This window comes from Dicentrarchus labrax, unplaced genomic scaffold (genome assembly GCF_905237075.1).
Source record: "Dicentrarchus labrax unplaced genomic scaffold, dlabrax2021, whole genome shotgun sequence".
In the NCBI taxonomy this organism is placed as follows: Eukaryota; Metazoa; Chordata; class Actinopteri; family Moronidae; genus Dicentrarchus; species Dicentrarchus labrax.
This window is the reverse complement of record NW_026136701.1, coordinates 19,150,331-19,177,550: the sequence shown is the minus strand read 5'-3', so window position 1 is coordinate 19,177,550 and position 27,220 is coordinate 19,150,331. Positions and strand designations below refer to the sequence as shown.

General features: G+C 39.0%; 1 protein-coding gene across 5 annotated transcripts in view; it reads left to right on the top strand.

Annotated features, from left to right (window-relative positions):
- Positions 1 to 1,058: 1,058 nt before the first annotated feature.
- The window catches only part of myo9b (myosin IXb), a 28,028-nt gene continuing 1,866 nt past the window's right edge, over positions 1,059 to 27,220 (top strand). The window contains exons 1-41 of one of the 5 annotated variants that reach the window (XM_051398710.1): positions 1,062 to 1,199; positions 1,616 to 1,664; positions 1,976 to 2,818; positions 9,509 to 9,603; positions 9,753 to 9,815; positions 10,241 to 10,340; positions 10,954 to 11,051; positions 12,487 to 12,610; positions 12,932 to 13,021; positions 13,170 to 13,286; positions 13,710 to 13,844; positions 14,171 to 14,292; positions 15,007 to 15,148; positions 15,478 to 15,667; positions 15,752 to 15,827; positions 16,614 to 16,706; positions 16,827 to 16,866; positions 17,066 to 17,188; positions 18,059 to 18,139; positions 18,247 to 18,357; positions 18,735 to 18,857; positions 19,179 to 19,328; positions 19,560 to 19,699; positions 20,368 to 20,691; positions 20,841 to 20,919; positions 21,152 to 21,349; positions 22,192 to 22,298; positions 22,422 to 22,498; positions 22,882 to 23,066; positions 23,586 to 23,693; positions 23,838 to 24,008; positions 24,099 to 24,140; positions 24,242 to 24,353; positions 24,460 to 24,533; positions 24,634 to 24,826; positions 25,273 to 25,401; positions 25,836 to 25,941; positions 26,107 to 26,238; positions 26,365 to 26,488; positions 26,846 to 26,946; positions 27,034 to 27,158. In XM_051398710.1, the coding sequence (XP_051254670.1) occupies positions 2,042 to 2,818; positions 9,509 to 9,603; positions 9,753 to 9,815; positions 10,241 to 10,340; positions 10,954 to 11,051; positions 12,487 to 12,610; positions 12,932 to 13,021; positions 13,170 to 13,286; positions 13,710 to 13,844; positions 14,171 to 14,292; positions 15,007 to 15,148; positions 15,478 to 15,667; positions 15,752 to 15,827; positions 16,614 to 16,706; positions 16,827 to 16,866; positions 17,066 to 17,188; positions 18,059 to 18,139; positions 18,247 to 18,357; positions 18,735 to 18,857; positions 19,179 to 19,328; positions 19,560 to 19,699; positions 20,368 to 20,691; positions 20,841 to 20,919; positions 21,152 to 21,349; positions 22,192 to 22,298; positions 22,422 to 22,498; positions 22,882 to 23,066; positions 23,586 to 23,693; positions 23,838 to 24,008; positions 24,099 to 24,140; positions 24,242 to 24,353; positions 24,460 to 24,533; positions 24,634 to 24,826; positions 25,273 to 25,401; positions 25,836 to 25,941; positions 26,107 to 26,238; positions 26,365 to 26,488; positions 26,846 to 26,946; positions 27,034 to 27,158 (5,377 nt within the window). In that variant the 5' untranslated portion in view covers positions 1,062 to 1,199; positions 1,616 to 1,664; positions 1,976 to 2,041. Of the gene's footprint in view, positions 1,200 to 1,219; positions 1,665 to 1,975; positions 2,819 to 9,508; positions 9,604 to 9,752; positions 9,816 to 10,240; positions 10,341 to 10,953; positions 11,052 to 12,486; positions 12,611 to 12,931; positions 13,022 to 13,169; positions 13,287 to 13,709; positions 13,845 to 14,170; positions 14,293 to 15,006; positions 15,149 to 15,477; positions 15,668 to 15,751; positions 15,828 to 16,613; positions 16,707 to 16,826; positions 16,867 to 17,065; positions 17,189 to 18,058; positions 18,140 to 18,246; positions 18,358 to 18,734; positions 18,858 to 19,178; positions 19,329 to 19,559; positions 19,700 to 20,367; positions 20,692 to 20,840; positions 20,920 to 21,151; positions 21,350 to 22,191; positions 22,299 to 22,421; positions 22,499 to 22,881; positions 23,067 to 23,585; positions 23,694 to 23,837; positions 24,009 to 24,098; positions 24,141 to 24,241; positions 24,354 to 24,459; positions 24,534 to 24,633; positions 24,827 to 25,272; positions 25,402 to 25,835; positions 25,942 to 26,106; positions 26,239 to 26,364; positions 26,489 to 26,845; positions 26,947 to 27,033; positions 27,171 to 27,220 lie in introns of those variants that run through there. The other 4 variants (XM_051398699.1, XM_051398727.1, XM_051398688.1 and 1 more) reach the window with 4 other exon arrangements.

The window sequence follows — 27,220 nt, the reverse complement described above, 5'->3', positions numbered from 1 at the left end:
ATTCAAATTAGCTCCAACTTTACCAGCTACACCATTAAAGCACATTAATGCATCAATAATTATAACATACATTATTCTGAAATGAGCAATTATGCATATTATGTACTTTTACTCACGGTACTTAAAGAACATTTTGATGATTATTTGTATTTTTACTCAAGTAAAATTTTGAATGAGAAGGAAAAGTATTTCAAGTATAAAAAAAGCATAATACAGACAGAGAATTGTGTAAAAGGTTCCTAAAAATATAAGGAAAACTAATCTATTCACTGTAAATAATCTGCACAAAATTCATCAAAATTACTCAATTTACACAAACTTCCTGCAGTTTTGAGTTCATTGTACTGTTATTATAATGCATTGAGTATAATATGAAATATCTGTAACATACGTCACTTAGTCTGAGATTGTCAGTATACTCAATGATAGTGGTTCCTAACCTGGGGGTCAGGACCCTCACTAGGGGTCGCCAAAGCCTGAAAAATATACACTGTAGGCTAATATCTCAGCATGTGGTTCACTTCTGTGAAGAAAAGTAAATTGTTAATCAAATTGTCTTAAAGAACAATGGCCAAGTATCAGTCACAAGAAAAGACTGAATTTGCCAAAAAGAAGCCTATTAAGTCTGAATTATTGTTTTAAAAATACATAGTTCAAACAGAAAATTGTATAAAAAGTTCCCAAAAAATTCCTCCAAATCAGAACTATGGCCCTTTGCTGTGTGTCCACCTCCCCATTTCCTGTCACTATCCATTAAAGTCAATAAAAGCACAGAAAATACAGTCAATTAATACAGTTAATTGTACAGTTTATTTTATTATATTATTTTAATATAATATGAAATATCCATAACTTTATTAACAAGTTGTCAGCTGTGTGTGTGTGTGTGTGTGTGTGTGTGTGTGTGTGTGTGTGTGTGTGTGATGTGATATTGACTGTAATACCTCAAACGTCCACTGGGTGGTGCTCAAACCACACAGCTCGACCATAATGACAGATGAAGTGAATTAAACTGCTCACTCGTATCTCTCTCTGCATTAACTTCTCCTCCTCGGTCCTGTGAAAGTCTATCTCTCTCTCTCTCTCTCTCTCTCTCTCTCTCTCTCTCTCTCTCTCTCTCTGTTATAAAGTCCAGTGATGTTTTTGAGTTTTCTCTCAGCAGTTTTATCTCCTGTTGGCTAAAGAGTGACATCTCTCAGGTCAGTGAAGGGAAACGCATCTATTTATTATCGACGAGTGTGTGTGTGTGTGTGTGTGTGTGTGTGTGTGTGTGTGTGTGTGTGTGTGTGTGTGTGTGTGTGTGTGTGTGTGTGTGTGTGTGTGGAGAAAATAATCTAGGAAGTAACATTAGCCTGAAGTTTTTCGCCCAGGACGCCGAGGAGACGCTGCACCTCCTCAAGAAAAGAAACAAAGTCATTTTATTTACGAGCAACAACGTCGCCGAAGTGCTGGAGAAAAGTTTCTGTTTCGCCATTTAAAACCCGTGAATAAGCTTTTATTTGTGGTTTCCTTTGGTTCACCTGTTTGTTGGGAAGCTCTGGTGAAGAAAGTTTATTTTCTTCTTTAAATTGTGTGTTTGGAGTCCGTCAACGCTTCCTCTCCTCTTCGCTTTCAGAAGTTTTTCGGCTCTTTAGAGATGAAATTTGTGGTTTTTTCCTGGAAAGGTGAGACTTATTTTGACATTTTTAATACCGCTGGAAGTTTGTTGCTGTTATTCATTTGTCACCTGGACGGAAGTGTATGTGGGAATTTTGATTAAGAAGAGGAAATGTTGGTTAATGATCGACTTGTTGTGGGAAACGAGGCAAACAAAGAGGTTGTTATAAGAAGAAATTATTCTTTTTTTTATTTTACTGTAAAAATGTTTGTAAAAGTGTCCAGGGTGTGTGAGATTAACCTGTACTTTTACCTTTATTTCTACTCTGCTTTTCTTCATTTTGAGACATTTGGTGACATTATGTGTGTGTTTCTGCAGTGGGAGCTGGCAGAGAGTGTGTGCAGTGAGGTATGCTGAAGCCTCCCAGTATATCTGTAAATCAGGATGAGCACTACAGATGGAGCCGGGGCCCCTGAGCAGGAAGAAGAGTCCCGTGTTGTGCAGATCTACCCCAGGCTGCCCCTGGACACAGCCGCCTACTGTCCCCTGCAGGTCTGCAGTGGGGACACTGCGAGGACAGTCATCCACAATGCCGTGGTCACTCTGGGCCTGGACACCAACCAGACGTACGGCCTGCTGGAGGTCAGGGAGAGTGGCGGAGAGGAGAGGTTGCTGGAGCCTGGGGACTGCCTTTTGGAGCGAGTGCTGCAGTGGCCACCAAAGACACAGAAGTGGCACCCTCAGAGCCAGGGGTACTACTTCATCCTGCAGCAGCAGCAGAGCAAGAATGGAGGCAACCACGTAGAAAGCAGCCAGGACTACGATGACCTCTGTAACCTCCAAACTGTGAGCGAGGAGAGTATCCTGGAGGCTTTACGCCAGCGCTTCTACAAACTTAAAATCTACACCTACGCCAGTAACATCCTCATCGCCATGAACCCCAATAAGTTCCTTCCTGTTTACTACAATCCCAAGTACGTCAAGATGTACGAGAACCAGCCGCTGGGCAAACTAAGCCCTCATATATTCGCCATAGCAGACGTGGCCTTCCATGCCATGCTGAACAGGAAGGTCAACCAGTGTATTGTCATATCTGGCGAGAGTGGCTCAGGGAAGACTGAAAGCAGCAGTTATCTCATCCACTGCCTGACCGCCCTCAGCCAGAAGATGTACTCCTGCGGGTTAATACGCCCCATCCTCGGGGCCGGCCCGGTGCTAGAGGTAGGTTACTGTGAAGCTGGACACCCCCCACACATCTGTTGTAGCGCTCCAAATCATTATTTTTGTTGAGGCAAAAAGAGTTTGGAGACAGTTTGTGCCATCAGACATCTAATGCTAATGTTAGGATTCATCACTTAAAGGTCCAGTTTGTAACATTTAGGAAGATCTATTGGCAGAAATGGGATATAATAACTATGTTTTCATTAGTGTATAATCACCTTTAAATAGGAATTATTTAGTTGTTGTTACCTTTTTAGGATGAGCCTTTTTATATATACTGACACTGCAGAGTCCACCATGTTCTTACAGTAGCCCAGAAAGGATAAACCAAACATTGGCTCTAGTTAGAGGTGTTTCCCAGCCACTGTAGTTTCTCCTTCGTGTTTGGAAGGGGAGGGTAAACTACTAGATGCCACAAAATCCTACAGACTGGCAAAGACAAGGAATGGGAAGATGTTGCACTGGTTCTGGGAAATATATTTATTTATTCTAATCTTTACTTCTTATAGAGGTCAAGCCGTCCCTTTTATTATGAAGAGTATTTTTGCACATTCCTCAGCTGCAAAACCAGTCGATTAAAGGTGGGGTCAGTCAGTCATTCTGGAGAAAGCTAGTTGATTAGTGTAATTCCCTGGGTGTCATATACAGACACTTTAGCAATCCAAAGTGTCTGTATTTGACAACCTGGGGGCACGAATGTCAATTGTTGTGTTTTGTGGTTCTCTCCCAGCCACTTTGTATGTTTCTCACTCACAATAACACAAAGTGTTGCTATGTGACGACCTGGAAATGAGACTTAATCAACTGTCTTTCTCCAGAATGACTGACCCCACTTTTTAATCTGATTATTATTTATCATGATTGAATCTCATGATTCATAGTTTCCAAGAGCCCAACATGACAATTTCACATTTTGTTTGTTCCCACAAACAGTTTCAAAACCCAAAGAAATGTAGTTTACAGTGATCTAAGACAGAGAAAGCTGGAACCAGAGAATGGAAAATGTCATTCATGAAGCTAAACTGCCAAAATGTTATGGCTGTAGCCTCTCAAATGTGAGTATTTACTGCCTAATATTACTGTAAATTCTATTTTTATGTTTCTTTTGGACTGTTGGTTGGACAAAACAAGCTATTTGAAGTTACCAATATGGCCCCTGAGAAATTGTGATAGATATTCTTCACTATTTTCTGACAGACACCTCCGGTAATCAACAAACTAATGATATGAAATATAACTCGATGAAGTTTGAGCCATGGAGAGCACATCAGTCTGACTGTAAACGTCCCTCACTGTTGCTAACTTTCACCCTACCAGAAACCAACTCGTGTGCATGGTTTAAGAAACCCAAAATGATGCTGCGGCTTTTTTTCAGTTGATATAGAGATCGATTATCTTACTGGCACAGCGTGATGTGTCACGAACCAACACTCTGCCATCCTCACTTAGTGATATGAGTTTGCTGATCACCAGATTAATGTGAACGTGTTCTTGTTTTGTGTCTTTGCATTTGCATTATACAAAGTGCCCACTCTTGTTTCATTATTTATTTTTAGTCATGTTGATCACTTCTATTTTAAAGCAGAAAGTAAAAAAAACAAAAACCACTCCCTTTTATACAGAAAGTATGTATCATATTTGTATGTTTTTCACTTCCTGCATTGGAAAAATTGGTGTAATCAGCAATAACCACAAAACAGCTGCGTAATCTAAACCATGAGGGGCTTTGTGGGATTTATTAGTCATTCATTTGTAAGAGGAAATGTAACAAATTACAGAACATAAAGGATCACAGACATTTACCAGCTTGAATAAGAAAGGCAGAAAACTCTGTACAGTTCACACTGAACTTGTAGTATATTTAAATAATCTGAAACTTCCTCAAATCAAAAAGCACCAAAAACAGTTAAAGAGTGTCTGTGAACTGGGAATTTACCACATAACCTCAGTTTCACTCTCACACATGTAGGTTAAAAGACTTCTTTGTTGGCTGTCACACTGGTGTTGTGCTACAGTAAGCGTGTCAATGAGTAACAGGACGACACATTTGCCCCACACTTCCCTGCGATGTGCGCTTTCTGTTTCAGACGTCTGTTACGTTACACAATGTGCAAACGGCAACTGCCATGAAACTAGGCCAAACGTGTTTTTTTATGGAAATACCCGCCTCATTGGGACAGCACAAACCTTGAGCTTTTACTGTTATTTAGTTTTTTCTAGGAGCCTGTTTTCAGTGCTCAGAACCTGAGGACAAATCAGGAAGTTTCAAATCCACTATTGTGAAACCAAATGAGTTGATTTATTCACATTCTCAGAAACTTGTGGCTCTGTGCACCATTTCAATCTTGTTCCTGCAGCAATATGTAGAAATTCTGTTGGAACAGAAGGCACACAAGTGGACGGTTTATCTGTCGTATCTACAGACCAATACCCTTTTTGCACAAAGGACCCTCGCCTGCTGTGTTAGTTACTTTTCACACACCCACGGGGACACACAATCCCATGGGGGCAAGCCTTTCGTTAGAATATCTCTAAATATGGATTCTTCCTCTCTCCCTCTGAACAAGTCCAACAAGTTCCTCCTTGAAATAATAAGCAACAGCTTAAGTATTTTTCCTGTTAACTGATCTTTCTGGCATTCAGTTGTGCACTTGTCTTAATAGGCGTTAAAAGAGGCAGAGATTTAGTTTGAGGAGGAAATGTGATTTTTTTTTTTTTTTTTTAAACGGATAAATAAGGAACAAGCTCAGTGAAGACAAAGGTCATGCCCGGCAGTTAGCCTTAGGTTAAACCAGAGGAGAACTTGAACAAGTGTTTACACCAAAGCTGAATATCAATAGAGGCCGAGTGGAGACGTACTGACAAGATAGCGACTGTAGCAATGAGAATCAGTGGATGTATTAATCTGTTGCATGGGGGTTGTTTGGCTGCTTTCCTAAATGCCTTTTGTCATCTTGGGTTTTCCTTAACATACATGAGTCACACCTCTACATACAAGTTCCTTTTTGTCTAAAACCAGCAAAGCGTGAATTCTTTTTCTTTGCTAACTTTTAATTCAATGTTATCTCATTTCACATCAGTATGTAGCAGGAAATGGACATGGCTTTAATCTCCCTAATGCAAAAATGCCGCCACTGACTCATGTATTCAGTGCCCCCTTTTTAAAATGTTGTAAGCAGTTCATATTTTAAGGTTGTAGGTTTTTTATTATTATTTTAAAATCAGGAAAAGATCTGCATCCAGTAGCCAGCAGGTGATGGCACCTTGCTCTCATTAAGTATGGCGGGAACCTGACAGACTGAGTGTGTTGCTCAAGGGTTTTTTTTTGTTGGGTGTTGGTGATCAGGAAGCTGAGAGCCAGGCTCCACAGGGGGAATGTGCAGGGCGTTGTCTTTGAGGGAACACCAGAGAAAGGGGAGGAGAGTAGGAACGTGTCAGAACAGGCTCAGCCAGGTCTGCTGTAACCTACACAACAAAGTAAAAAATCACCTCAGTTCGCCCTCTTTCTTTCTCTTTGCTGAAACCCTGTTCACACAAATGCACTCTTGCTCCCTTCCCCTCTCTCCCCTTTGTTCAGTTGCGTTTTAAGTCAGGGATCGTGGATTCTCTGAGGTCTGCATTTCAAGGTGGAATTTAGTCCCATTTTTCATATTTTAAACTGTTTTCTATCTCAGTTTCCGGGTCTTTTGTCTGAATTTTTTAGGACACAGCTGTTGCATATTGTTTGCAGCGTCCATTATCACACCATCCATTTTGATGTTTAATGTAATGTTCAGGTGAGTCAGGAAGTCAGGAAAGTCAGAAAATATCACATGATCACATCAATGGTCATCTATCCCTGAGAAATGTATTACATAAACTAGACCAGTAGTTCCCAACCTGACTATTGCAAAACATTTAGTTTTTGAAATATAAAAGGGTAAAAATCCCTCTTCGTTTTATCTGGTTAAAATCCATAATCATATGCAACAAGTGATAATGAGTCACAGATAGATAGTGCTTAAGTGTTACGAGCCAAACAAATTGGTAACCACCAAACCTGATTGACCCAGGTGGTTCGTTACACAGAACCATCTGGGAAGTTGTTGTTGGAAACTGTTTGGAAAAGGGCAGGCATATTTAAAATAACTTTGCAGGTGATTGGATAAACCAACTGTCTATCACCGTTTATCATGAGCGATCTTCAGCCAATCAGATCACAGAACCATATAACATCTTATCAAGGCCAGTCGGGAGAAGAGCAAAAACATCCGTTCCAGCCTTCAGTGTCGTTCTTTTATCTTCCTTCCATTAAGAAATACTCACCACTACAGTGTCTTCTCACTGCGTATGACCTAGTGTCCACCCCCCTGTGGCTGCCAGTAGTTCTTAAAGGTCACTGATTGATCCAGTAAACACATAGATTGAAGCCTGGCAAGTCCAGCTGTCTCACACTGTTACAAACTAGATGAATGAAAGAGCCTACGCAGGATGCTGGGCATAAACTCTATTGTTTGTTCTTTTTAGCAGCCTGGCTGATTTTCATTGTCAATGACGATATAGAGTATTTGTTTGATTAATTACCACAACTCTCAACAGTCCAAAACGCAAGGGTATTTCATTTTATTCATGATGTAAATAAAACCGAGCATAGAAGCAAATCCTAACATTTGAGAAACTGGAATCAGAGAATATTTGACACTTTTTCTTAATAAACCAGTTTCCAAAATAAACGGTTCGTCACTGATCAAGGAAGTAACATTCGCCAACAGGTATCCCAAACCTTTCCTAGTGGTACTTTGTCGGCTCTTTGAGACCAAATTCCTTGTAATAAACTTGGAATCTTTTGACTTTACGAGCAGACTGGGTCTACCTGAATACATCAATAGTTTTTGTCTCTGTTGGGAAAGAGGAGCAAGTTCAGCCTGGCCCTCTTCCTGATAGTGTCCTTCAGAAGGATCCAACCCCAAAACTGGGACATTCGCAAACACCTGTTTCTCTCCCTGTTCCACATACCATATTCACTCTTCTCTCCACGTGCCTTTCATTCTTTTCACGTTGCATTCAGCTTATCTATAAAAGTTTGATCCATCTGGCTGTAAACGAAAACCGTGTGTGTTTCGCCTACTGTATTTACATAGGTGCACTGGAGAGGAACATTCCAGCAAATCAGAGCCTTACCTGCCTGCGTGTGATCAGTACAGCATGCTCGCTGTCTGCGTAGGCATTGCTCTGGCCTGTTCAGACAGGACCCCTCAGCATAGCTCACACTGGAATGAGGGGGAACATACCTTTTTATAAAACGCTGACATAGGATCAGTTTGGATTTTTCTTTCCCTGTGCCAAAGGTTCAAGCCTGGGAAGTAGGAGCTGATCCAGAGTCAGCTGCAGCTAATGAGCGTCATTATACCTACTGACTTTGCCTGGGTGGAGTCTTTTGTGTTATTGATAGTGAACCATAGTTACTGTCTCCAGTCACAGAATAACAATCCATGCAACTGTGAGATTATTTAGGTTTCCAACTAATGATTACCTTTGTCTGTTTATTTCTCTGTTGTTTAGGCTCATTATTTAAATTAATTTGTCTGAACAACAGTTGAAAAATTAAAGTATTTAATATATAATGATATGAAACAGATAAGGACATTTTTGAGTTGCAGGAACCAGCTAACGGTGGCCGTTTTTTACTTGATGAATTATTTAGAATAATAAATAAATCAGTTGTTAAGATAGCTGTCAGTTTTCTATGGTTGGTCTCACCAACTGATTAATTTATTGTTTACCCAATCGCAATATTTAGGGCAACAGTAGCAGTTTTCTTGCTCTGCTCTGTTGGCCGTGTAGAAGAGAAATAAATCTTTTATTGAAATGTAATAATGTAAGGTACACAGATAAAAAGAGCACTTGCATAAGCAGAGCAGAAAACATCAGCCACTAAAGAAGAAACTGTGTTTTTAAATGAGAGTAAAACTCCACTCAGTTTATTCAGAAGCTTTATTAACAAACTTAACAAAAGGCTGCCTGATGGTGCTTTTATTTTCAGTGCCTGTGGCCACTCAACTATGTGCATAACGGATGTGAGTCTCCAGGTTTTAACTGCATTATTGATGAAAACACTGAGAATGCATTGCAGATTACAACATCAAAAATCAATTTATATTTCAGAAGAGCAAAGCTAACCCTAACCCATCAGTCAGGCAGTAGATACTAATATGGTTTTCAATTATTGTCTAATTTGTCTTAATGTTGATTCATTCACAGATGTTGTTGAAAAAAGGTCTAAAATTCTCAGGTTCCAGCTTCTTAAATGTTAATACTCTGGTTTCTTTCTCTTTTTAGCCTGCTGCTCAGACCAAACAAGCAGTTTGAATTTAATACCTCGGGCTCTGGGGAGTTGTGATGAACATTTTTCACCATTTGCTGACATTTTATAGACCAAATATTGATTAATGAACCCAGACAGATTAACTGATAAAGAAAATAACTATTAGTTGTAGCCCTAGTTCAGCGTTCGACCAACTTGCTCTTCAATGAAAATAAGGTTGCTGATGGAAACAGTCCCATGCATCAACAAGTAAAACTGATTTATTTGGTATCTGCTCTGCAAACATTTAAAGTGTTTGGGTCTGGGTGCCAGTGTCTGTGAGAAACGTGCCCACAAATTTGTCTGTTTATTTTAGTGAAAATGTATGTACCTTATGCTTTAAACAGGCCTTTGGCAATGCCAGGACTGCAGAGAATAACAACTCCAGTCGCTTTGGGAAGTTCATCCAGCTCAACTATCTGGAGAGTGGTGTCATCAGAGGGTAAGGCATCAAAACAGTTTATCTTGGTTGATATGTTTGTTTCATTTAACAGCTAATTTTTCTTCCTATGTCATCCTTGAACAATGTTGGCAACCCCGCCAACGCTTCAAAGGTTCTGTTGACATTCTGTGCTTGTGTGTTTCTTGCAGGGCAGTTATTGAGAAGTACCTCCTAGAAAAGTCCCGCCTGGTGTCCAGAGATAAGAGTGAGAGGTATAATGAAGACATTTTAAATCCTCACAGAAACTTTCTTAATTCACATTTTATTGTCAAACTCTGGGCATTGTAAGGGCGCCCTGGTAGCTCACCTGATCATGCATCGACCAGGGGCCATGGGTTCGAATGCAACCTGTGGCCCTTTGCTGTCTATCTTCAGCTGTCCTGTCTGATAAAGTAATAACAAAACCCCACAAAAGGTTTAGGGTTATCTGTCTGGGCATGGAAATTAATACTTCACGGATACAAACTTTGTATGACAAAGTTCAGGTACAAAGTTTGTACTAGTATAAGCAGACAACACTCACTCACTTTGGATGAGAATTAACCTAACCACCTTTTACAGTGCTGTGTGCAGTGAAATGTTGAGTAAACAGCCCTGATTGACTGTATTGGCCCTCTGTGACCTCTGTGACCTGCAGGAACTACCACGTGTTCTACTATCTGCTGATGGGTGCGTCCAAAGACGAGCAGGAGGAGTTTCATCTATTAAAGCCTCAAGATTATCTCTACCTCAAGCAGGTACCTTTGATCTGCACATTTACAGCAGCACTCACAGAGAAAAGAGAGTGTGTCTTTTACTGTTATCAAATGGGGAAAACCGGTGGTAGATGTTTTATAGAAACAGACCCACAATATCTAGAAACTTCTCAACAGTAAATTATAGCGTGTCAAAGTTTCCCCTCTGTTGGGAATAAACACACTCTCATATAACTGTAAAACTGCACTTTAACTTGGCTAACAACTGCTGCTGTCACCCAATTTCACCCATCAGTTTCTGATTCAAAATCCAGTTTTTAGTAGCTCTTGATTTTTTTTTTATGATACATTCCAGCTGCAGTCTCAACTAAATCTCATAACTAACTACTCCATGTTTTTGTTGTTATTGCTTTTCTTTTTTTTTATTGCACAATAAAAGTGTTTTATTGATAGAAGACAACTGAAATTACATAAAAAATGAACACAACAAACACAAGAGTTGTGTTTCATTTTTCAGAGAGGGTTCAGTTTATCTTGTTTCTACATTATTGACTATGTGTTTAGATCAACAGTGTTATCTGTATCCATGCACACGCCTCTGTGGCTGTCCTTAATATTTACCCCCTCTTTCTCTCCATATGTTATTGTTCCGCAGGAAGACCTCAGCTTAGATGAGGAGAAACTTGAGCAGGAGTACAAGAGGCTCCATCAAGCTATGGAGATGGTTGGCTTCCTGGCTTCCACCAAGAAACAGTATGTAACACAACCAGAATGCTGCAGGGTCTCAAACTAACCAGTGTACCTGTATCTACCTTTTATGGATAGTCAACAGAAGGAAAAAACAATGTGAAATATGACTTCAAGGACATAAAAGTGCCAAGAGTGTCTCAGGAATGTATGTTATAATAGTAGAGCACTTGGTCTTCTGAGAGGGGGAAAGAAAACCAGGAATTACAGAAATATTTGCTGGACATGGGCCAGTGACATTTCACTGTTTTCAGACAGTGTTTACAGTGTTTAAAGTGACGCTGCACAGCTCTCGGTTAGCTGTGCCAATCTAAAAACAACGTATGTAGACAAAGCAATTTGTAATTCTACTGAACGCTATCGAAGAGTTTCTGCTTTCTATACTGGTGTCAGTAACAGGTCAGAGCTTGTCAAGTCAAGCAGGAGAAACTATGCAGCAAGCATGACGATGAGCCTCGGGACAAAGCGTGGACATAAAAGCGACAGCAGCATAGTTTCTAACCTGGTTCCCTGTTGAATAACCACACTAAAGACACAGTAACTGTTAAAGTCTACAGAGCAATGTATGGTAATGTTGCATCTTTAATAAAGGTGTTCAAACATTCCTTAGCAAACGCCTCTAATGCAGTCACAGAGATCCAGGGGAGAATCAGTTGTGCACGGAGTAAAGTGCATGAAATAATACAAATAGTGTGTTAAGGCATATTTTTTATTACATTTACAGTTGGTTGAACTAACTCAGTAACTCTTGTACTGCATGTTTCTGTAGCTGATGAGTTACATGAATGTAGAAAAACAGATAGTACTGTTTCCTTCTACAGTACTAGATGTGCTTTGTAGAAGGCAACACTGATATGTTTACACAGCAGTGTTTAGCCTACCAGATACTGTTGTCAGTTACAAATGCACTAACTGGCGAACTGCTCATAAGGTTGAAAGAAACCGAAAAAGAGAGTTAATAGAGATAAGAAAAGATACAAATGTGCAGTATTCAGTATGTATGACAGTGAGTTATCAGTCAGAATAGATGATAAACTGCTAAACTGAAGCCTGGTTTGAAGTATGTTAGTCAGATTTGTTGTTGAAATTGACATTGTTGTCTTTCACTAAATATACTCAACAGTGCAACTAAAGATACACAGCAAGTAAAAATTCAGTCTATGCATTTCAGACGGAAATAATTGGGGTTGATGGTTTCCTGTGTCTGCCCCAATCTACTTCATTCCTGTAGCAGATGAACACACAGTGAAAAAACATTGCAGTCAGTTGTTACATCACCTGTTATCACCTCCATTATAGCTTGTTAATTGAATTCCACCTAAAAAAAAACACACGTATGCCATCTGTTTATGTTTATGTATGCCATTTGTGTGTGTGTGTGTGTGTGTGTGTGTGTGTGTGTGTGTGTGTGTGTGTGTGTGTGTGTATTTCTACTATGCAGCATATTCTCCATCCTGTCTGCCATCCTGCACCTGGGCAATGTGACGTACACACTGTCAGAGGACACTGAAGTCCTGGAGGTCGGACCTGCTGAAGTTTTGTCCACACTGTCTAACCTGCTCAAAGTACGTACCTAAAGTGCAACAGCGGATTATGTTAGCTAACCGGTGATACACTTATACACACTGCTAAAAAATCATCTTGATTTATTATCTAGAATCTCCTGTTGAGTTCCAGTTCAACAAAACTGTGTACTTCCGATAAAGTCACATTACCTTCACTCAGTGAGCAGAGATTAAATACGTCATTGCTACACCTAAAATAGCTCTCTGTATTGTTTAAGAGCGAACATGTTTCAACCCGTTCTGTTTGTTAAATACAGTAGTCAGGAGTGATTTTATGGTGGACTAATAATGCATCACTGTGAACTGTCTGTTTATTTCTAGGTAAAAAAAGAGCTACTGGTGAAGACTTTGACCAAGAGAAGAGTAGTGACTGCCAACGCTAGCGTGGATTCACAATACACGCTACAAGAGGTACTGAGTTTTAAATTTAATATTCATCCTACGTAACACTCAGTTGTGTCTGGTATTTTGGTTTGCATTAAATTTAAAGTTATTACCACTGTATTTTAATTTCCGTTGAAGTTGTAATTTGCTTTGTTTGATGTTTCTGCACGTTTAGGCCCCCACAGTGCGGGACTCCATGGCCAAGTCTTTATACAGTGCTCTGTTTGACTGGATCCTCCTTCACATCAACCATGCAATGCTCAATAGAAAAGACATGGAGGAGTCAGTCTCTGTAAGTCACATGATGCACTATTAACACTAAGTGCAAAAAACTGCTATATTGACCGCAGGAGGCCTAAATTGTAAGTTAACTTTTAAGTGTACTTTTAAGTCAAAATGATTTTGACTTAAAAGTGAATTTAAATGTAAAACTTAAATTATATTTAAATTTAACAAATTATCAAATTTTTCCACCACTAGTTTTTAAATGCATTTCTGAAGCACTGAAATGTATGGTAACAGTTAACTGTCTGTTAAGACATGTATCTGAAGTCGTATTAAAGTTCCATTATTCATCAAAAATACACTGTAGGTTCAGCAGTAAATCTGCAGCCTTAAAATAGCCAATTAATTACATAATCCTGTTTGCTGCCTGTTGTATGTTCGTTATGAATTGTCCTGTTTGTTGTTGTTGTTTGGTTTTCTTTTTTTTTAGTGTTTGACCATTGGTGTCCTGGATATGTTTGGATTCGAGAACCTCGAGACAAACAGCTTTGAGCAGCTGTGCATCAACTACACAAATGAGAAACTGCAGTATTACATCAACCAGCATATCTTTAAACTTGAGCAAGTAGGTGTTTTTCATTTAGACACTCAGAGGCGGTTTGTGTTCATTCTTTATTTGGACTCGACATGGCCGGCACTTTTTTCAGTTCCTCTCAAAAAGTCTTAAAATATCTAGAATTTAAATCAAATTTAAAAGTCAAAATTCATGCCTTACAGACAGATATACTTTAGTGTTTCTTGGCTTTAAGTAATCCTATAACTTGCAGGCACTATGGTTACTATTTTAGCTTGCACTCGTACATCTCTTCATCGGTGCCACTGAGACAAATTGATTTACATTTATTCACCTGAGTAACCTGATTATATATTTGTCAATAAAATGTATTCCAGGAAGTTTATGTGTCAGAAGGCATCAACTGGCAAAACATCAGCTACACTGACAACAGTGGCTGCATTCAGCTGATCAGGGAGAATTCAACTGGGCTCCTTGACCTGCTGGATAAGGAGAGCAAGTAGGTGAACTTTGTTTTTCCTGCTGTCATTTCTCACATTAAACATGCAATGGTATATGTGGAAATATATACTGTACTGTATGGAAATCAAGATGTGAAAAGAGAGGAATAATTCCTTTCTTGAACAATAAATAATCATCACTCACAAGAAATCTAGCTGAGCTTAAATTAAAGAGTCTGTCCTAGGTTTCCTTAAAGGTCCAGTGTGTAACATTTAGGAGGATTTAATGGAAGAAATATAATATAATATGCATAACTATGTTATTATTAAATTAAAATTATTAAATAAAAAAATTGTTGTGTTTTGTTACCCTTGAATGAGCCATTTTTATCTACATATGCATGTCGCCTTTTGTTTCTACAGTAGCCCAAACCAGACAAATCAAACATTGCCACTAGATCGGGCATTTTTCACACCAAAGTAGTTTCTCCTTTGCACTTGGAAGAGGAGGGTAAAGCAAGGGAGTTGTAATCTGCAATTATACTGCTAGATGCCATTAAATCCTACACACTGGACCTTAAAGCAAAACTACAGCATTATCAAATATAAATGTATATCGAACAAAACTATAACATAATATATATATATATATTATAACAAACAAATTAATATTGTCCTTAAAAGTTTTTTCAGCTAAAAAAGTCGGTCTTGTTTCTTTCCCAGATATTACATTACTACATGTGTTGATATTGATATTCTGTCCTTCTCTTCAGCCTCCCTCAGGCCACAGATGAAACCCTGTTGGACAAGTTGAAGGAGCAGCATCAGGAAAACCCATTCTTTGTGTCCTCTTCAAAAACAGAGCTTACTTTTGTCATTCAACACTTTGCTGGGAGGGTCAAATATCACATTAAGGTGGAGTATATTTCCCACACTGCAAACGTCTTTATTCTATAAAGTCGATCATGTTTGTACTTTCCACCATTGAGCTCGACTACTACAACGTAGTGAGGCTCTGCAGTAGCAGTAGCTATAGTGAGGGAAAATCCTTGAAAATCTCTGTGAGCAAAGTGAATGATTAATGCTGCTCCCTCCACAAGAAGACTAGTGTTGCACTGTGAAGTTTAAAGTGGTGAATAAATGTAACAAAGATCTGTAGCGCAACAGATTTCTCTCCTGTATGGCTACAGAAAGAATAAAAGTAAGCAGCATGTTAATCATAATTCTTTTCCTTTGCTCTTCAGGATTTCCGGCAGAAAAACACAGAGCACATGCGTCCTGAAGTCGTGTCACTTCTACGGAGCAGTGGACGGTCGTTCCTGCATCATTTGGTTGCTTCCAGCCCAGAAGCACTGTTCAGATGGGGAGTCCTCCGAGCCACTATTCGCATTCTCACAGTATTCAAGAACATGGGACGCCACCGGGCAGAATTGAGTAGGTATCTTTAGCTTTGGTTACTAATCAAACTGCATTTTTAGCTGCATCCAGAAATGTTCTAATGATTGTATGTCACCACAGTTGCTGGCAGAAAAGGCCCCCGCAAGTCCCTCAAAGACATGAGAATGAGCAGCAGTGCTGTGAACAGACTGTCCAGGTAAATTTACTATACTGGTACATAGTCGACATATCTCTCTTATGTCAGTCCACTTCTACTTGATTTTCATTGTGATACAACCAAATATATTCAAACTGACCAATGAATCAGGTAGACATTTTCTGTTTCATAGCATTAACAACTGTCCAGGTATTATTACATAAATTCTGTATTAATGTACCATTTATTATTTCTTTTACATTTATGCATTCATTGTTCATTTATTGATTCTTCATCAGTTAGTGAGGTAGTTAGGTAGTTAAGAGAGACCTCTGAACACATAACATATAAACTTAATCACAACAATTCACAAAAACATCACACTAACTAATTAGAACAATCACAAAATAAAGAAATTTAAGCTTGTAAAGCTGTAAGAGGAGTGTTTAAACATCAAGCTGTGTTGGAGCTCATTCCAGTAGTGAGATATATATATGGTAGTGGAAACCAGTCTTCCCCAGTTCAGTATGAGGAATGAGGAACTCAACTAAGGATGTTAGATATCTCGACACTTTATAAAGCAAGGCCTTTATAAAAAAGAGGCACAGGTATGTTGATGCTGTCTAGATGCCAGTGATAACTAGAGATTTCATAGAACCCATAGTTGACAGACATAAAGTGTTTCCTGAAACATGAATAATATTGTTTGTGTACATCTTTCAAAGACAAAATGGTGACCAAGAGTGAACAACATGAACACCTGTAAACATGCTTCTCAAAAAGCAAATTCACATTAAAAATGTATTCTTTGCTGATGAAGTTAAAGTAAGACTCTGACGTTTACAGCACCAGCCTGACTCTGGATTTCTCCTTTGATCGCTCTGATGAACTGCCCCTTGACGTATTTGAGGACATCTTTGTCAGTTATGAACAGAGAAAGTAAGTGGGCCATATGGTTTTAGTTTAAACATAACATCATCTGTCATGCTTCGCCATCTCACATTGTATTTGTAGAGCTGTATGTTAAATGGAGCCTCATTTTGTCTGTATTTTCTGCAGGAAAAGTAGAAGCGGTCGACAGAAGCAGCTCATTCCAAAGGTGAAGTGTTAGTAATGGGTGCAGTATTGATTTAGCACAGTGCCTCTGTTTCTACATAGGTGTTTGTACATCTTAAAAGTGAATGCACATCCATTCTGTTAACCTATGTATCTCTCTCCATTCATCCATGTGTCCATCCAAAGGGCTTTTGTTTTAGGAGTCCGAAAGCTCACAGACTTATTTCTGCTTTATTAAACAGAACCTCATGGATCTGCACTCACTCCAGCATACTGTCGGTCTCACCGCGCATGACCGAACCAGCAAATTCATCTTCCATCCTCATCGGAAGACAAAGCCCCCTACAATCAGCTCTCAGTTTCAGGTTTGTCCTCTCTGTACCTTTTGTTTACTCTTATATATTGCTGTGTCTTATAAAGTGTAAACAGAGATTATCACAGCCATCAAGATGCAGCTTAACAGATTTTTTACTTTTTAAATTCAAGTGTTCAGTGCAAAAATACCTTTTTATACACGGTGGCAATTGAATGGAATAAACTTCCAGGATCTCTGAAACTCACTGAAGCAAAGAGGCATTTTAAGCAGACTATAAAGAAATACTCCCTCACAATAAGGGACCTTGCACACATTTTGTGTTATTAAATGGATATAACATTTTTAAATCTTACTGTATGTTTAGTCCTTGACAGCTTGTAAATGTGTGTGATAACCCTCTTAAAAGCACTGTTATGTGCATTTTATGCTTGTCAAATAAAACTAACCAAAGTCCAACTTAAATCATGAGATACATGTGGAAGGGAAAGTTTGGATTCGTTTTAAAATGAGATATCCATTATATGAAAGTGAAAGTAAAAGTTATCAGCTTCTTACTTAGATAAACGTAAGGCATGATATTTTTTCCAATAGTGGCATTTTCAAATGAAACCTTTACCAATAATTTTTTTTAAGATATTTATAATGGAATGTGTACTCACTGTAGTACATAAGTAGGTTTCAGACTCAGGTATCCGAGTTTTGACATGTTTGCTTAAGAAATTGAGCTATTTAACAAAAATTAGACAACATGTATTGAGGTAAAGCTGTACTCTCTGGTATCCACGTTACAAACTGTAATTTTTGGACAATATTGCCAACCACCAGTGCATGCTCTCTAACTTGTTAACTGCCTGTTTTTAATCTGATATCATAATGATTCAGCACCAAACATCACTCACTGAGCGTATGTATCTCACAGGCCTCACTCAGGAAGCTGATGGAGACGATTGAAAAAGCCAAGCCTCTCTTTATCTTCTGCGTTCGCTCCAACGCTGAAAAGGTAACATCATCTGTGAATCTGTACCATCATCCTGAGTAAATGTAGTCCTACATGTTTGAGTGTGTAACACAGTACACGTCACTTCAGGAAATGTTCTGTTTCTACAGAGGGAGCTGCACTTTGATGATGAACTTGTGCTACAACAGCTCAAGCACACAGGCCTCCTGCAGATGGTTCATATTCAGAAGTCTGGCTACAGTGCCAAATACACATTTAAGGTGGGTAATTGATGATTAAAGAAAAACTCTCCGGTCAACAGTTATATGAATTTATTTTATTAAAAGTACTAGTGCTAGGAACCAAAACTCTACACACAGATTCAGCTTGGGAACCAGTTTTCACAACAAATGTATTTGAAAAAAGTGAGGTCTTCTGATTAACACAGCTCATCAGTCTGAACCTCCTCTGGAGTCAAACGTCATAAAGGTTGCAGAGACCCTTTGGAGTTATTGAATAGATGATTTATCAGTGATTCAGCAATTTACATATACATTTCAGTAATTTCCTAACACAGAAATCATTTGATAATGTGTGTGTATATAAATATTCCCTTTCTGTACCTGTCAATGAGAAGAAAGTTGATCTGCACTTACAGGAATTCGTTGAGAAGTTCCGTACGTTGCTTCCTAAAGGAGCTACAGGAACGCCGGAGTACATAACGGAACTGTTTGATAGGATGAAGCTGGATAAGACCACCTATCAAATAGGAAAAACACAGGTAAATATTCTGTATCATACCTGCAATTTGTTCATTAACAAATCAGACTTAAACTTGGAGTTAAAATCAATTCTAAGCCTACAAGTACATTATATGACTGTTTGTGAGCAAGTGCTGTCCTAAATTATCAAGAAAAGTCCTGGAAACTGCTTTATTTTCACTTTTTGGAGAACATGTCGTAAATCACAGAACTCTGTCACTTACTAAAAGGTCATTGCAGATTTCATGCTCTACAAAAAGTCACATAACCAGTAATGCATGTACTGAAATATACTGCAGATTACACATCATCATTTGTATATCTCTCTTTCAACTACTCAGGTGTTTCTCAAGGAGAAGCAGAGGCAACTGCTCCAAGACACTCTTAACAAAGAAGTGATGCGTCACATCATCATCCTGCAGCGCTGGTTCCGCACCTGTCTGATAAGGTTGCACTTCCAGCAGAAGAGAGATGCCACCATGATTATACAGGTACCATTTATAATATAAAATACTATAACATGGAGTAAAAACCTCCTCATGGACACTGCCAGACAATAAAAACATTCATCTCATCACAGATTTCCAAGAATGTTGTAGAAAGTCAGTCTGTGCTGTGCCTCCTAAGTATCGCAGCAAAAATAAGAAATTAAATATTCCAAAGAAGAAATAAAGAACATGACAACAAACTGAAGTTGACAGAGGATTTCTGATGTTTTTCAGAGGAGCTGGCGTGAGTTTTATGAGAACCAAAACCGAGCTGCTACAGTGATCCAGACAGCCTGGAGGAGTTCCCTGAAGAGGCCACAGAATGAGAAAGAGGATGACGAGAAGACATCCAAAACCCGGCCTGGACGGGACAGGTACACATACCACTAAACCTATAGTGCCCTTTCACTGTAGGAATACAATGTCACTTTAGTAGAGTTTAACTTGTTTTTAAAGGATGTAAAAAGGCAACATGATTTTAGAATAGAAGCTAACTCATACCCTGTATTATAGCAGGTTCCCAGAGCCACCTGGAAATTAAATTCCAAATTAAATATAGGGTCTATTTTGTTAACATAAAATGGTATGTGTACTGGGCTAATGTGCAAAGTTCAAGTGCACCACCCTACTAAAATACAGCACCTACCTATTCCACACTCTCAATAGCATATTTTGCATTAGGCGTGTCTATCTAGCAGTGAATGTTGTCTTCAGGGGCCTGTGTGCAGGTAGAATATTATTCAAAGACAATATTATGAGCCAATAAAACAAACGCATAACGTTAACATACATTTTTGATGAAGGATCCCTTAAATTTTAGATAAGATGAGCACTGCACTGCATACATTTTACTATTGACATATTTATTGACAGTGCTCTCTGGTGGCCAATTATTATATAGCACAGACATTTCTTGTTACCAATGTACATATCAATAGCAGTATGTGTGTGATAAGAATTAAAACCGAGTAAACCATCACCACTTGTATTATGGATACAGTTGCTGTCATGTCGGTCTGATTTCATCGTTTTTACATAACAGCTTGTCAAAAAAAGAGTTAAAGAGGCAGAGCAAAGTGGAGCTCAGCCCCAGCAGGAAACAGCAGGACCAACCGAGGTCCAGGAGCAGGGAGAAACTAGAGGGCAGAGGATCCCCTCCCCCTCTCAACAGACCCCTCTCCCTCCCACTGGACCCAAAAGTTGGCAGTGATAATGACTCAACCAGCAACTCGAAGAGCAGCCCGCTTCAGCGCTACAAACATGTGGGGGGCATCAAGGAGAAGGCAGAGAGGTGGAGGGAAAGACAGAGCGATGATTCAAGTCCAGAATTGCGGCGACGAATAGACAATAAGAAAGATGACTTTCAGTAAGCATCCTAAACTCTCTATTTTTCTATCTAATACAGCAATAATTTCTGAAAATATGGATGTCAGTGCTGTTACCAGTAATTGCAAGTGAGTTTTATTTTACTGCCGCAGTCATCCACAGTTCTGCTCCTTTGCTTCTACAACACAGGTTCAAAAAGTCCATGTCTGTTGACGAACTGTCCAGGATCAGCTCATCAGGCTCTGATAGCTCACCCTCTACCAATGAGGTAAACTTTGTTATTAGATAATCCAAAACACTGTCATTCAATCCATTCATTGCCTCTCATATGGTTGTTGTTCGTGTCGTGTACAACAATAAATGTTGCCAATAGCTTTTTGTAGTACTGTAGCGACAGTATGTGTGTTGTAACCTGACAAACACGTGAATGGAGGCCCCTTACACATGAATCAAAGAAGGTCTCCCAGTCTGTGCCTCATCACCTTTCCTGGCCCAATTAGGTCAGGGTACGTTTCCGCAAGCTGCCCAAACGCAAGCGGCGTTTAGCCTACGCCCGCAGCGGTTTGATGATTAACTTTGGGGGCTCCAAGGAGAGCGAGTACTGGAGCTTTCCGCTGCCTCCCATCAGCCCCCATATGCCTAGCCTGAAGAGCTCAGCCAGTAGCGTGGATGTCCGGGCCCACAAATCCCAGGTCAAGGTACTGACCAAAGAGACCTTTTGACCGACCGTGGCTGCCATCTGCATGCAAGCCTTGCATGTGTATGCCCCAGATCTACTGACGGTTGCATTGCTCTGGGACTTCTTATTGCTGCCCCGCAAACCCAGGACAACAAAAAATGAGCTAAAAAAGAAATGTCAAAGCCACTTTTCCAAAGCTCATTTCTGATCTTTTTTGTCTTTTCAACCAAAGTAGTCTTAAGGCAACAGGTATAGTTCAGACTCACTACAGAATATCATGAATTTCTTGTGTTTTTTGTCACTTTGAAATTAAGACAAGGATTGTTATTTTAGCTTATTGGCCTCATTTTCGTTCATTTAGATTATATTTTATTGAACAAAAATACTAAATACAATGTTACAAATTCATTATACATTATTTAACCCTAACTATATTATATAGTTATACAATTAGTGTTAATCACATCTAATAATGAACATATAATAATGGGAATAAGATTCAGAATCTGCAGATTTGTCGATTAAATCTCACTTGTGTGTAAATAATAAGTGTTCATTACACACTGCCACAATGTTAATAATATATGAACTAACTTTGTTCAAACTAACTAAAGCAAAAAAGGTCAAAGCTCAGTTGGTGGCAGGTGATAGTGTGGTTTTGCATGATGAGTAAAAATGTACTATTGCGCTGATAATATACCACGTATACTGTCTGTGGTCTGGTTTGGTGGTGGGAGCTGTGGTGCAGCTGCTGCAGGGGGACGTGGTGGGTAAGGAGGACTAACTCTGTGTACCTAGCTTGTGCACAAGTTTTATACTTAAATAAATATAGAGCACGTTCATGTTTTTATACTGTTGCAGATACCAGCAGAACCTGATGGATCGAGGTTCAGTCTTCCAGCCAGGAACAACCATGAGAACTCAGGACAACAGGGGTCTAACCAATCACAACTCACATCCCCTGAGAGGTAAAACCCTTCACTCAGTTCAAAGGAAATTGCTCAAGTTTTTTGCTTTTTCAGGACCTAGGTTTGCTGTTTTTAACAATACTTAATGTATTTGATGTTACTGATACAGACTCTTTTCTACAGGATTTGGTTTCTCAGTAAATTCCTGAAAAAGCGGGCACCTAAATATTCCCCGAACACTGACTCTACATCACTGGCCGGTAACCAAAAGACTTATTCCCCATAACGACAACTTTAATGTACTTATTTCTACAATGCAGGTATTTTGAATTTACACATACTTTAGATGGGCAGCAGATTGTAAGTACTGTGAGGGAAAAAGTGGAATGATTGTAAATGAATGTTTGTTTACAAGTGGAGGTCACAGTTTACTATCATAAATCACTGGTTTACACACTTCCTGTATTCACTGCCATCTAAGGGGTCTGCATAGCATGCCTATATTATTCTGGGGGTTTGAAGAGACTCATATAGAAACATTATTTTAAATCTGATTTTTATTTAAAGTACCATCACCAATATCACCAGTAGATATGGTAGATAGTGTTTAAACCTAACGCCACTTCTCCCTTGTCTGACTCAGTCACCCTGCCCAGCTACAGCCCACATCCCTACCACAGGCCAAACCAGGACAGCGGGAGAGTCAGTCGAAACCCGACCATTCGAATCAGTCGCGCCACGCGGGTGACGCAGTGGGACGCGTCTCTGGACCGTGAGATCACTGACCCCAAAGAGCTGCGAAACCTGGACGAATTCCTCGGCAATCAGGTGAGATAGGAGGGGAATTTATGGCTCTCATATGTTTGTACTGTAGTGTTGTTACATACTAATAGCTCAGTTATTACAGTTTTTAACTCTGCACATACTGTACATAGATTTTTGAAAATTACATTTTGAAATATATAAATCATTTCACAAAATAAAAGGTAATTCCAGTAAAACATTTCATGAGTTGAGTTTGATAATTTATTATATTATTCAACCATTTTCACTTTTGATCTAACTGTTTATATAGATATTTTGTAATACATCATTTACAAGCTTTATCTTGTTTCATTCTTGTTTCATAGTTGAATAGTTGTGTGTTTTCTCCAAGATAGAAATTGTTTTATTATTTTCCAATTTCTTTTAGCATTTTGGAAACAACCTCAAGCAAGCTATACAAAATGGACAATAAATACTGTACATATTTTAAAATAATCCGGGGAACTTTTATTGCATGTAATAACCCCCTCTCTCCCTATCCAATTAAAAAAATCCTGTGTTCTGCGTCGTCTTTGTCTTCAGGTGAATGAGCTGCGAAGTAGAATAATAGAGCTGTCACAAACAGAGAGCATCTTCCTCACAGCCACCATGCAGTTCAGAGAGACCATCAAAGGCATGTACTCTGTCCAGGTCAGTTAAGCTTCCTCTGTACAACATAAAGTTTAATCGAGTGGGAAAGAAAGTAAAGGGAACAGTCTTTTACTAGCACATTAATGTAGGAGCATTTTTATACATGTTAGAAAGTTGTCACTAACTTTACTTTTCATATAACAGAAGCCCCAGATTGGCTACAAAGATCTGATGAAGGGCTACCAAAACAAAGTGAACACACTAGCTGGGTCCAAAAAGAAGGCAGAAGTCTCGCTGGTGGTCAACCTGTTCCAGTCTGTGCTGGACGGCTTTATTAGGGGCGAGATAAAACGAGTAGAGTCTGAGCCAGCCAAGGTAAGTTTTAATTGTAATCAGTCTGTAAAATATTTGATGAGGATAAACTATCACATCACACACTCATCTCTCACTTCTGTTTTTTCTCAGACCACCAAGACAGCGAAGAAGAGGAGGAAAAAAGACAAATGTGTACGCTGAATATCTTTACTGGCACTGTGAACTTTTTCCATTATACAGCCACATTAATCATCCTAATGCATTGTCTGTACGTCTTCTCTCTCACGTTATAGCCTTACAGTCCTCTGGATCACCTGTTCAGCACGTACCAGGTGAACATTATGCAGTCATGTGACTTGTGTGGATCCTACATCTGGGGAATGGAGAAAGCCTACATGTGCAGCGGTGCGTTCAAAGAGATGCAAGACCTCATAATGTAACAGCAATCACAAATAAATGAGAGATATGAGAGGGACACAGTTAAATTTAACTCTTTTTTTTTTCATTTTAGCTTGCAAGTTAATATGTCACAAGAAATGCCTGAACAAAATCATCACAGACTGCTCGACACGATGCGCCAGGCAGGTAGGAACTCACATTTTAAATGATGAACGATTGTAAGTCAAAAAAATATACACATCACTTTCTTTAAATCTCTGACCCCTCTTGTCGTTGCTTGTGATAGGACAACAGTGTACCAGGCTCCCTTCACTTCGGGGTACAGGTGTGTGTCCTCACCAGTAAAGCCAACCCTGTTCCTAAAGTGGTGGAGTTGCTGCTGATGCATGTGGAGCTGAACGGCCTCTACACGGAGGGCATTTACCGCAAGTCAGGCTCGGCCTGTCGAGCAAGGGAGCTCCACCAGATTCTGGAGACTGGTGAGACATTCTTTGAGCAGCTGAAACTTGAAATGCAAAACATTTTGTATTAGGAATCTGACAAATCCTGTCAGTTACAGTCTGCTTCACAGGTTAGAGATCCACATAACATTGTGTACCTTGAATTATTAATTGGTATCATTGGTGTGGAGAACAAGAACAGCTATAGTCAATGTAATTTTAAGTTCACAGGAACCTTTTTTATTATCTACCAGGGAGAAATGATATGACATGATGAATTATCTCTCTTAATTTCCCATATTATCTCTGTTTTCTTTTCTTTTTATTTCCTTTTTGTCATTCTTGGTCTTATCACTTCTGTTAATTTGTAGGTTTACTTATTTATTTTCTAATAGTTCACATTCAAATTAAGGAAAATAATAACTTAAAACTGTATAACAATAATAAATATTTTTGGTGCATTTTGTTCTTTCCTGTGGAATCAGATCCTGAGGGAACATCTTTAGACAACTACCCCATCCACACCATCACAGGTCTGGTTAAACGTTGGCTCAGAGAGCTGCCGGACCCCCTCATGACCTTTTCCCTCTACAATGACTTTCTGCATGCTGTTGGTGAGTATATAATGATTGTATTTTAACTTTAAACCAGTCTCATTACTATGTTTCAGTCCTTATTTGAAATGAGTGTATTCATCATGTAATAAGAGATAATGATACACACACAGAATTAGTGGGGTTTTTATGTTATCTTTGCAAACTAAATGGAGTTCTGGAGTTCTGTTTTTTGTCCAACCAACAGTCCAAAACCCAAATATGTTCAGTTCAATCATATAAAAATAATACAATATATAGAATAACACAATAATATAATATAAAAGTTTACAATAAAATAATATAAAACACAGCAAATCGCTTCATTAAAGAAGCTGCAACTTTTAATCGTTTCTGCCCTATTTGTAATCTTCTTGTCCTAAATTCCTTGATATGTATGTTTACTCATGTTTGTTTTTGTAGTTTATTGATCTCCATGTTTGTTTTTCCCCCAGAGCTGCCAGAGAGAGCTGAGAGAGTGAGAGCTGTATACCAAAAGGTTGATGAACTTCCTCCTGCTAATTACAACACGTTAGAACGACTCATCTTTCACCTTGTCAGGTAGGATGATGTTTATTATCCACTTCTACAGCTTCTGCTCTTTGACTGTAATACTCATGTCTTAAAATGATTTCCACTATATTCTGAAATATAGGTAGCACAGAATCATCCACTCCTCGTGGTGATTATTTGACCCTTTTTTTGGTTTGTGTGTGTCTTTTTTAGGGTTTCAAAGGAGGAAGAGCACAATAAGATGTCACCAAGCTCTCTTTCTATTGTGTTTGCCCCCTGCATCCTGCGTTCACCTGATGTTGATGACCCCTTCCTTGGTATGAAGGATGTGTCAAAGACTACAATGTGAGTCATACAGCACGCTTTCATAACTTTTCTTGCATAATGAAAAAATCATAATACAGTACTGTAGTGTACTATACTGTATGTATTTCTAGAGATGAACATTGTTGTTGACTGTGTTACGTGCAGGTGTGTGGAGATCCTGATCACTGAGCAGCTGAGACGATACAATGAGAAGATGCAGAATATCCAGAAGCTGGAATATGCAGAGGCCCTGGCTGTCAATCAGCTCAAACTGAGGAGACAAAACACGGTATTAAATTCACTCTCAAGCACTTTCTTGATTATCTACATCTGCCAGCAGTTATCGTTTAACTTACTATGAATCTGAGGAAAGTAACGTTCAGAAAATTATTTTAATTATTTTTAAAATTATTATTATTAATCCAAACATTAATACCTGGCAGTAGTCTAGCATAAGCCAGAGTTAATGCACAGTTTAAACAAAGAAAAGCTCCAACTTTTATGCATCTAAATGACACTGTAGAAAGTAGATTACATTAGTTGAATAGTAGTTAATTTTTGGAATGAAGTTGGAATAACATCTGATTTGGGGCCAGTTTGTTTTTATTTACCCACTGACAGCCAACCGCTACTCTGATCTCTGCAGATTGTTGAAAAGCCCTCAGAGCTGGACATTCCAGAGCCAATGCATACGGATGAAACAGAGAGGACCCTCATCGATAGGATCAAATCCATCAAGCAAGAAAAGTGAGCTGAGATTTTTTTTTTTTCATTACAGCTAAATGCACCGTTTAAATGAGTTTGAATAATGATATCTTGTTTTGTTTATTTCAGGGTGGACTTGGCCTGCAGGTTACCCGACCTGGAGCAGGAGAATTCTGACAATGAAATCCTTGACGACTCGTCGTCGATAAGTTCAGAGAGCCTAGATGAGCGCCTGGGGAGCATAGATTCGGAAGGTCAGTAGGGAGGTAAGGTACCTTCACCTTCCTCTGGGGTTTAACAAGACAACTCACTCATA